This window comes from Poecilia latipinna, unplaced genomic scaffold (assembly GCF_001443285.1).
Source record: "Poecilia latipinna isolate Pla-1442-1.1 unplaced genomic scaffold, P_latipinna-1.0 Scaffold646, whole genome shotgun sequence".
Classification (NCBI taxonomy): domain Eukaryota; kingdom Metazoa; phylum Chordata; class Actinopteri; order Cyprinodontiformes; family Poeciliidae; genus Poecilia; species Poecilia latipinna.
In genome coordinates, this window is record NW_015113262.1 from 221,657 (window position 1) to 232,964 (window position 11,308).

An 11,308-nucleotide genomic window follows, 5' to 3' on the forward strand; every position below is an offset into this window, starting at 1 on the left:
TTCAGATCCGGTGTTGGTCTTCCTTTAGTTATTATCTCCTGCTTCAATTTAAAATCCACTTTAGAAAACTGTTAAAGTGTAGAAATGTGGTCTTTCATGTTGACGTCGGAAGAGCGGAAAAAACAAATATATCGCTGTACTTTACTTATTTACTGTGTGGCTAGCTCCATGGCTAGCTCACTGTGTCTTACTCTGCAGTTGTGCAGTCACAATATCTGGGATCATGAGCGCCCCCTGCCATAAGGCAAGAGAACTGCCTGCCTCCCCTGGAGTCTGTTTTCTGCCGTTTCTGATCGCTCCTCCGCACACAAAACACGATACACACACAGTTGGTGACAAAAAAAAACACTGTACATTATATACATAAGCTAAATTATGGTAAATCAGTCCATATATTAAATGTTTTTTAGCCATTTTATTGCCGGCGTACAGACAGGAAGGACTTGCTCTCATAGAATGGCAGCCAGTGCAGTTAGCGAGAGGTTGCGCAATCCCAGGTGAGGCTCAGCTCGCTGCTGCCTCACCGGCTTCGCTTCTGAGCATTTGAATGGGAAAATGCGAAAATCCAGCGATTTTGAAGACAAAATCATCAGAATTGGTTAAGCTGAGTAAAAAATAGATACTTTATAGTACAAACCACAGGGTGAAAATAGCAATATAAATTATTTTATTATTATATATTATTTTTCCATGACGACAGGGGGGGCTCTGCCTCACCTGCCTCCCCTGACCGCACGTCACTGATATATATCCCTAGAATTAATTTTTTCCCCCCAAAGAATAAGTTACTCAAGTAACTAAAGCAAGTTACTATCTAACTCTGCCTAAAGTAAACCACTGCGCTAAATGTTTATGTCAGTTAGATTCATGATTACGTTTGAAATCATAAAAATTAGTGTTTGACTTCACCTGCTGGATGTTAGGGAAGGTCTCCATGGCGTGCAGCAGCTGGGTTACGGTGGCGCTCATCAGCCTGACGGGCATGACCTCTGCCAGGTCCCGGGTGGTCAGGTTAAACACACACGCTGTGGCCAACAGGTGGACATGCGGAGACTCTGGGTGGCTCCGCATGGCTTCCACCACCAACTGCAGGGAAATAAATAAATAAAAAATAAATAAATAAAAAGGTATCCTTGACGACAGATTGCCATCTCTGCTGCTGCTATTGCTGGAAAACTGTCTGGAACAACTGGAGGCCAGGAATTAGCACGTAACCTTCCAGAAGCAAAGAGCCGTTCACCGGGCCAGCTGGAGCAGCTGGACTGTACCACTTATCTCAGCACCTCCTCTCTGCAATCACTGCTAAGCACAGTAATTAGAACACCGAGGTCCCTCAGCGCTCAGCATATGTTTGGACTGAGATGGCTTCCAGAAGTATTGGAAAATAAGAAAAAAAAAAACTGTCTAATTTTGATGCTTTTCCACCAAAAAACTGACTCAACTTTCGGTTGTGGAATGTCGCGTTTTTTCCCCCACATTTCAGCTGTATTGCCACGTGTTAGAAGCTGCTCCTTCTGTACAAAAACAAAAAGAAATTCTCTGAGATTCCAAAGCGAGATGAAATGCTGTGCGAGTCCAACACAAAGCACATGACCTTGACTCTCTATTCTCAACAACAAGCAGGGGGTGCTAACTCCACATCGACTGCACACGGACGAAAACTAACTGTGAACTGACAGATACGTTTGATTTTTGGCCTTGTGAAAGTGTAAAGCTGAATTTGGGAATTAAGTCTAACCAAATATACACAACTGTTGTGCTCTATGCTCCTGACTGCAATTGTATGTGCAACTTACACCAGTGTGTTTATTATCATGAATTCAAACACCAGCAGAATTGGTCAAGTACTGAGAATCATGACTGATTTATCATGACCAACACGAAAAGCAAATAAGCATTTTACCACATTTTATCTCTACATGTGACAGGTATAAAGAATATTAAAGTCACCCCTCTAGAAGAACTCGGTTTTATTAAGACATTTTATTCATCTTGCTTGTCTGTAGTCTTCTGCTCTCGGTGTAGTTTTGACACATTATATGTAAATGTATCGCAGCTGCTAGGTTGCATATTTCTAAAGCTTCACTTATTCCACACAGAATTAATAAAAGGTCAAGAACTGCGTTGTCGTTTCATTGCACATTCATTTCTCGATTTTTGGCCTGCCAAACATAAAAATGTGGTCTGTGATCCGTTTGAAGACCTTGGAAGGCTGATGCTCCTTTGGACAGCACCAAAAAAAATAAATAAATAAATAAATCATTTTAGCTTTTTTTAAATCTGAATTTCTGAAATGTTAATGGAAATTAAGGGATAGTTCAGAATTTTGAGGTTCTTTCAAAAAGTTAAACAGTAGATTGGATATAGCTTTATCCTTAATATATGGCATTTAATCAGAGATGCATCTCCCGTTACACACCATTGTGAAATAATATAATTTAAGATCAACAACTGAAAAATGCCTATAGATGACTTTTGGAGATAACTATCTCATATTAAATAAAATGTAATAAAACACTGCTGAAATGAAGAATAAAACAGTAAGTGAAGTAACAAGGCCGCCGAACCTTCAGCATGTCCGGCTGCGGTTTGTCAGTGTCAGTAGTCAGATGGTAGAGATGGATGAGGGCCTCTTTTACGAAACACTCCCTCTCTCTGTACCTTCGGAGTGCCTCCCAGAGCTGCTTCTCATTAGCTTCTCCAGTTACCTGAGCACACACAGCAGATCGGCAGAGAGTCCGCAAACACAATGGTCATATTCAGAGAGTATACAGAGCCTCGGGTCCAAAATAAACCACAAGCTTATGCATGAATCAACCTTCTCCTAACGGAACCTTTGGATTTTTCGGATTGCTCTAAAACAGGGGCTTTTCAAACTGTGTCCGAGCCGAAATCAAAAATGAAAAACACGTCTGCGCCTGCCTGAGGAGAAGCTGAGCCTCGAAGGCGAAGCTCGGTCCACCCAGGTGTTTTGCACAGCCAAATGGTTGCCATGGAAGATTAAAGGATTTCTCAAGCAAACATGAAAGAATCATGGTAACACCCCAGTTATGTTTTTGACTAGGGAATAACATTATAACATGTTATTCCCTCAAAAACCATCATTTTACATAATACTGCCCCTTTAAACTTATTACAGAGCATGATGCACCTTCCAAATCGTCCAGCGTGAGTAAAAGGTAGTGCCCAGTTCAATGCAGCAACAATAAACTTAGCTTTACTTTAGTCTATGGATGTTTATACCTAAAGTGCTTAGCTTTAGGTAATCAATCTATACATTATGTCTCTGGGATAGGCTTACTGAAGTTGGCTAAATGTTTCCAATCACTTGTCCCCATGCATTTCTTTCCCCCGTGTCATGGTGGAAAGTACGCCCCACACTTTGAAAAGCCCTGCTCTAATACCGAATGCTTGACACCAGAAACCGGCTGCTTACTTTTAGGTTTTCGTGTGAAGATAGAACAGGAGAGGAACTAAGTCCAGTGGCAAGCAGGCCGAGAAAGACGAGGCCGCTCCTGGACTCCACAAAGCCTCTGAGCACCGAGTCATCGATCGGTTTCCTTCCTGAGATATCTAAAGAGACGAGCGACGGGAGAATCTGTGGACCCGATTCCAGAAGCTGCCTCACTGCCTCGTCTCCGTTGGCCCTCCTTTCGCTGTCATCGTTGGCAAAGTGGTTGTACGAGAAGTCCAGATGCCTAAGAGCGTGAAGTTGGGTGAAGATAAAGAGCAACCTGACAGGAGTCGTGTCAAGTCGGTACAGCCGGTGGGCAATGAGGGATCTCAGTGTATTTTTACATTTAAGGAGCGCATTCAATTCAGTCACAGAGCTACATGAGATATCCAAAGTCTCCAGCCGGGGTAGAGAACAAATATCCTCAAGGATATCATCTGTTAGATCTGTGTTGACAAGGTGGATCGTCTTGAGGCCCTGCAGGGAACTAAAGCCAACGCACACCCCACCGTCCTCTTCCAGAGTCCCCAAGTTCATACTCAAGCCATTGAGGGTCAACATCTGCAGACTAGCCCTGCAATCTGGGTTGGAGGCCAGGCCTGAGATGACATCAGCCCCCGTGAGATCACCGGGGACCCAGGAGGCGTCTAGCTCCAGGAGCCGGTGAGGGCAGAGGGCCAGGCGGAAAGCCTTGGCGGACACCTTACAGTAGCGGATGGAGGCGCTGCGCAGGCGGAGCTTCTCGCTGTTTCGGAAAATCCCAACAGTTGTGTCATTCAGCATTCCTGGAGGAGAGAGGAGCAAAAAGGGAGACATTGTAGGAAAAAGAAGCCTCAGTTTAGTCTTCCATAATGTTTGTGCAGTGAACTTTTCCAACAATTTCAGCCTGGAATTCCTCAACCTGCTTGTGGGCGAAAAACCACAGGAATCATCTGATTAGCTTTTTTTATTATTTTTTTTTACAAGGCTAATTCTTCCGCAAAGGAGGAAGATTCAACGTCAGGTCAATTTCTGAACTAATGATTGCCTTTGCTAAATTTATGAAGAAACTGCTCTCCCTTGGCAGCTGCTTCCCTCATTTCCTGGACTTGATGGTATTAGTTTTAAAGCTCCCCTTCATACCTTTGGTTGCCATCTTTTGCAGCAGTTGGTCAGCCAGTTCCTGTGGGAACAGTGGGGCCCAGATGAGGCTCATTGAACCGTCTGCTCCCTTCCTGCACAAAGCATCTAATCTGCCGCACACCTGAGCCAAGCAGAGGTCACACAACGTCTGGGGGCCCTCGCCATCCTGCAGCACACATCGAAAAGTAATCAGATGATGCATCCTGCTGGATAAACAATGAAATTATGTGAAAAGTCCAAGAAGTAAAATAGATTCTGCTGTCAACACTGTCTTGTTATGTGCGTTGATGGTGTGTGAGACGTCTTCAGCATATCACCTGTCTTGTATGTGTACAACAGGATGAAAATTCACTGCGTTGACTCAAAGTTAGGAAAATCACTCAGATCTGCAAGATGTTGAATAAGTGCTTTGCTTTTTTTTAAATTAAAGATTAATAGATAGAGGTTGTCCTAGTATCACTGAGATTGGTTCTAGAGTGAACAAATAGTTCAAGAGGGGCCACAAAAAATACAAAAGAAATGGTTTGTTGTCAACTCGGACTGTGAATAGTAGAGTGACTGTCAAAGAATTTTCATATGGGTACATCCCCATCCTGGATGAATGGCTGATATGCTCTTGACATTTCCGTACCAAAGAAATCCTAAACTTTACCCTAATCACTAATCAAAAAAGCTCAGAGATTATTAGATTTATCAGACATCAATATTCTTCTTAAACTTCTCAACTTCACTGAACGAACCTGTGGATACTTGGATTGATGTCATTCTTCCAGCAACAGATACCTGGGCCTATAATCTGATTTTTTTTAAATTTAATTTAATTTAATTTAATTTTATTTTATTATTTCTGTTGACTTCTATACAAGTCCTTATTTGACTACAAAGTGCATTGAGGCTATATTTGCTGTAATTTGAGGGTACAAACTGACCTCATGTGAACTGTCTGTGGGTGGACAGGATTTTATTATATATAAAACACGTATAAAACAGTCTACAAATCAATCGTGACAGTCTCCCCCCGGGTTTCCCGCTTAGGGCTCAGTGACAGAGGATCTCTAACGCTGCAGGAGGCTAATTTTATCCGCAGCAGAACAAGCAAAGCCCGTCTGAACCACCTAATCTCTGGCAAAGTGGACCGAGGCAAGTGGTCCTACCGCTGCACACTACATGACAGGGCGCTTGTTACCTTGACAACGAGCACACACATTAAACAGTCAGCAATATTTCTCATAACTAATAAGGCTGTCAAACTCACCATTTCCGGAAAGTAAAAAAAAAAGTAAAGTCGTCAGAAAAAATGTGAACAGCTTACAAATAACAATAGCTTTTTTCGAAACAATTATTGTTACAAGTGTGCTGCAGCTTGCTGACGAGAGAGGTAAAATAAATATCTAAGTGACAAAAATCCTCCCTCTGTTTTGATTTAAGTCGCGGCCGTTGTTTACGGAGTGTCCGCTGTCAATTTAATTGCGTCCGATTGGCCAGCCTGATAAACGTCACCAGCTGTCTGAAGACACCGCTTCATGACGAAACTACAGCACGAGCCACCGTGCCCCGTCTTCATTTAAAGGCACACAGACATTATAGACTTTACAGTTAAAAAATAAAATAAAAAAAGACGAAAAATGGGAGAAACAAGAACAACACCACTTCCTGTAAAACAATAATACCCAATGTTCTTTAGTAATTACTTGTTTTTTGTTTGCTTGTTATTAGAAGTTAAACTTTTTTAGAGGTGTGTGTGCATAAAAGTTTGAAAAGCCAAAAGTGCGTTTAAATTAACATTTGTACTATGTAAATAATTTTCAAATTGGACCAGTTTATATATTTGACCAATTCCTTTAGACTAAACATAAAAAAAACATCCAATTGAGGAATCTGTCAATTCCTCAGTTGACAGATAATTTTCTTTCTCTTATTCTGCTTGTTACACCCCCTAAATCCTGCCACCCTGGGAAGGGTGCCATATTACCCACAGAATACTGCAATATTCAGACTCTATGTGTAAATCCTTTTGGAAACCATAATTTTCCTTTAACTTAACAATAATTTACGTACAGGGTTGACTTACATTCCATGCATTTATAAATGAAATTACAAGACATCAGAAAATCAAACTACCAGGCAGCAAATACATACAAGATTGGGTTTATCTCATTACTAGCCTATGATCCACAGCAGTTTAAAAGAGTGACTAATCGTTACATATGTGGGAACTACAGTTTCATCAGCTTAATAAGTTGACTTTATAATATAAATTCAGTCTTTTTTAAGGGGAATTATTTTAGAGCCTTACATTCTTTCATGTATGTTTGAGAAATCCTTTAATCTCCCATGGCAACCATTTGTCTGTGCAAAACGTCTGGGTAAGTCTGGCATCGCCTTCTTCCTCTGAGTTGCAGTTCCAACCTCATGAGCTACTGCTTCACAGAGCTCATCCTCCCTCCTATATCCCCCACTCAGCTCCTTCAGACTAGCCAGCCGTAATTAGCAAACACCTTGTGGAATTGTATATCTGCTGAGCTCGTTATAGGAGCTATACTTCTCAGTGCAACACTGGTAAAAACATTGTTAAACAGTTAATGGAGCCGTGTTGTGACAACTTCCTGAAGGCAGAGTTTCAAAAAGAGCAGGAGAGAGACAGAGGCCCATTTTCAAGGAGTTAAATCAGGGAGTAAAATTTCTTTTAGGTCAAATTTGACATATGAAACATTCGTATAATAACCAAAGGTGACGTAGTTACTTGATTATGGTATATAATAGCACTGTACAGTAGCACGTACTTGTGAAATACTGCCCCTTTCATGTCTATCATCAACATTTAGGTAGTAAAGTACTTTAACCACAAGGAGGAGCTCATTGAAAAAGATTTCTTTCTTCATCAGTCCAACACTTGAGTTCTTATTGTGAAAAGCAATTGTTTTTTTCTTCAGACAAGTAATAAATTGTTTCCAAAGAAAGGACAAGTCACTACTTAGGAATGATAATAAATGTGAAACAGAACAGAAAAACCAGAATAATTTCTTTCATTAGTTCTTTAATTAAATGCACTCCTCTCTCTCTCTCTCTCTCTCTCTCTCTGTCTCTCTCTCTGAATTATGCATGCACTGCCACAATGCTGATCAGAACCACCGTTCTCCCACATGCTGGATTGGAAAATGTCCCCACGCAGAGAATCCCCCCACATCTTCAAAGCCTGAGTCTTCCTCCTCCATCCACAGCGTTTAGCTGAGGGGTTGTTCTGTTTTTGTTTTTTTCCTCCAGCACACATATTGTCTCCACAACCAAACAAACACAGCTGCCAACAGTTCTTGGACTGCTGCGAGAGACACAGACATCCTTCATAATCTGTAAATACAAGAGAAATGTTCCACCACCCAAAACACACACACACACACACACACACACACGCACACACAATCCCTCCCAACAGTATGCCGGAGCTACTGGATCCCTGGAATGAAGCCGGAATTAGATTAGAGCTGATAGGAAACAGATTTGTAAGGGAGGAGTGAGAAAGACGACTGAGAGAGAGAGAGACATGAATGAAGCTGACAGGTAAGTGTGTGAATGTGTGTGAGAGACGGAAACGGAGCATTAGCCTCCGCAGGTCACGGAGAGATGTTATAGTAAAAACACTCCGACACCAAGGTCAGAATAGTTTGGGGTTTTTTATTATAGTAGTTTTATTGTGTAGTGAATTTTTGTTTGTCTAATTCAGTTTACTTTTAAAGTGTGTTTGCTAGTCTTTTTAGTTAAGTATTGTTTAGTTTTAGTTTAGTTTTTATTACTTTAGTAGTTTTATTTTTTTCATGCTTTGGCTCATTTCTAGGTGCAGAAATCGATACGGTCAAAATATTGTATTGTGGTTATGTTCACGTCAATTGGGTAATGAATATTCATCATAAGATACCATTTTCAAAAAATATATTCAATTTGAGCAACCAACTAACTCTGGTGTTTAATCCCAACTTTTGCTGTCGCCATTTTGCGGACTGGCGTAGCGTAGCCATCAAGAGGTGTGTGGAGTGACGCAATTTGACGACAGTTGACATTAACGGTTTGTGTAAAAAAAAAAAAAAAAAAAAAACTATTTCACATCAATCTGAAAGGCTAATAAATAGATTCATGAACACATAAATAAAGAATATTATATCTATAATTTCAGTATGTTTTAGTTTTGTGAATGCATGTTGTAGCTCCAGTTATTGTTTTCATCACAGTTTTTATTTATTTATTAGTTTCAGTGCACTGCATGAAGCCCAAAAAGTTTCAACCAAAGCAACTTCTTCCACTTGTTTCCGTTGTTTCCTGCAATTGGATCATTTTGTGGTTTTCTTTCAACAGTGGCTTTCTTTCTGCTGTCCTTCCACGACGGACAGACGGACGGATTTGCCAACTTTGCAACTAATAATTCACCCAAGAGATTCACCCACATGAGTAGGAAACTGATTTTGTTTCAGAGCTAATGAGGCACTACTTTGTTGTGGTTTTTCACATAAAAATTAGAGGATGGTAGAGGTATGCGTTACTTTATTTTAACCAGATGTAAACACATGGCCAGTATCGCTGATATCTATACTGATATCGAAACCGATACTGATACCTTCGAAATAAGCTTGATGTATTGTCAAATTTCTGACTTTTAGGTGTTTTTGTCATTCCTCCTCTCCCCCTAATCTTTTGAGATATTTTGTTCAAACATAATTTGGACAAAGTTTACAGGTGTCCAAAACAATCCATTAATATATTGATGTGATTTGCATGCATTTTTTCTAGATAACCAAAGCACAAAAAAGTGTCATTTCAGAGCTAACCAAAACAAAAATCTGTTTTGAGGTAGTTGTGAGCAACTACAATACAAAATTACATAAAATTTCAAGAATGTATCTGAAACCATAGTGACAATACTGATATTGACTTGGTATCAATATTATCGATATTTTGTATCGATATGCCCACGTCTACTGGATGGAATTTGACAAAAGGAACATCAAGTGAGTGGAAACATTATAAACAACCATAATCCGATTACTAAAATGAACAGAAACACACTGACGTAAAGTGTGTGTGTGTGTCTTTGCTGCTCGCTTCCCCAAGTTGGATTCACCCCTCTCTCATTTGCTGTGAAAAGATCCATCATCCCCTCCTAAACTTCACATGACATCAGAGGAAGAGGAGGAGGGGAGGGAGGGCCGAGACAGCTGCAAGGAAAACCTCTTCATCAGCCTCCCTTCTTTTCTGTACATGGACCACCCTCCACTGCTCCGTACCAGTGGGCTGCGGCTGCCGGTGTCGTCAGTCAGCGAGGGCCCTCAGTCTCTGTGGGAGCCGGAGGCAAACAGAGCAGCGAGGGGCGAGGAGGCGCAGAATGAACCTGGTGGAGGTGCGCTACTGAGACACCGCTGACTGAACTCACTGACACAGGTGGGAAGTTGTTGCTTCTGGTTATTTCTACAAATGTCTTTTTTTTTTTTTTTGCTTCTTTTCAACTCAGGTATATTGTATCAGTAGTTCTCATTCACATCATTCTGACTGGTAGGAAAAAAGAAAAGAAAACCTACTTGTTAGTCTAAAGAATGAATAAGAAAGAGACTTAATGGGTCATTCCACTGCAGTTTATAACACAGCAGCTACAATTAGCCGTGTTTATTCAGCTTGAAGTCATTTGACATTTCTTCCACTCTATTCATCTTATGATGGGCTATACTTCAACTTCTCCCCAGTCAACAATAGAGCAAAGTCTTGGAAATTAAATCAATTAAAAACTAATGGAAATGAGATTTTTTTTCCAGCATTTAAAACCACTTCAAATCCCCAGTTTGTCATTTTTGCTTTTATAATGTCATATCAGTTGTTTTGTGAGCATTGTGACAATATTTTTTGTGAGTTTTATTATTTTTCCTTTCAATTTTGTGGTAAGTTAGTCATAAATTTTCAAGAATGCATCACACTGTGGATATTTGGTAACCTTTAGGACCTGTGGATGAGTTTTTTATTACTAACGTAGGTCTGAAATAAAGCCCTTCATCACATTCAGCATGTAAGTCTGTGTATCATGTTGCCTCCTGAGCAGACCGGTCTAATCAGTGGCACCAGCACTTGAGGGCAGACTGGCACAGCGCTCTGAAATGCACAGGTCCTTAGAAAAAGCCACAACACAGCTTGACTGGAAAAATGCAGTTTTTTTTTTAAATTAACATTATGTTTGAGCTATGCTTGTTTTCCAGCAGAAGGTGGTTTGGTCTTCACACTGTGTGGCTATTTATCAACCCGATCTTTGAAAACTCGTCACAACAAAGCAGGACTGATGGTTCCCAGTGAATTGCCTGGAAAAAATGTTCATTCTCCTTGAATCTTTTTCAGATGTAGTCATATCACAACCACAAACCTCAGTATGGGTTGGAGGGGGATTTTGATGGGATACACAGACAAAAAAGTAGCACACAGTTGTGAAGAAAACGATGCTTAGAATATATATATATATATATATATATATATATATATATATATATATTTTTTTTTTAATTTTACAAATACAAATCTGAAAAGTGCGGCTTGCTTTTGTATTCAGCTTCTCCAAGTGAGGATTTTGTAAAGCACATTTCACTGTAAAAATCATTTGTGGAATATCTCTACCAACAATTCTTTCCTGAATTCTTTTTTTTTTTTTTTTTTTTTTTTTTTTTTAAAAAAAAATTTTTTTTTTTTTTTTATTCTGGTTTTTGTTTA

The 11,308-nt window shown here is 40.1% G+C and overlaps 2 protein-coding genes across 3 annotated transcripts in view; one reads left to right on the forward strand and one right to left on the reverse strand.

The window, feature by feature from the left end:
• Positions 1–6,034, reverse strand: part of LOC106954322 (protein zyg-11 homolog) — a 16,126-nt gene extending 10,092 nt beyond the window's left edge. For both annotated transcript variants that reach the window (XM_015043723.1, XM_015043722.1), the window contains exons 1-5: positions 5,832–6,034; positions 4,577–4,742; positions 3,437–4,239; positions 2,568–2,708; positions 910–1,086 (exon numbers count right to left, since the gene is read on the reverse strand). In XM_015043723.1, the coding sequence (XP_014899209.1) occupies positions 910–1,086; positions 2,568–2,708; positions 3,437–4,239; positions 4,577–4,742; positions 5,832–5,834 (1,290 nt within the window). In that variant the 5' untranslated portion in view covers positions 5,835–6,034. The remainder of the gene's footprint in view (positions 1–909; positions 1,087–2,567; positions 2,709–3,436; positions 4,240–4,576; positions 4,743–5,831) is intronic.
• A 3,423-nt stretch (positions 6,035–9,457) lies between these two features.
• The window catches only part of LOC106954323 (angiopoietin-related protein 1-like), a 28,882-nt gene continuing 27,031 nt past the window's right edge, over positions 9,458–11,308 (forward strand). The window contains exon 1 of the mRNA XM_015043725.1: positions 9,458–10,003. The gene's annotated coding sequence lies outside the window, so the exon portion shown is untranslated. The remainder of the gene's footprint in view (positions 10,004–11,308) is intronic.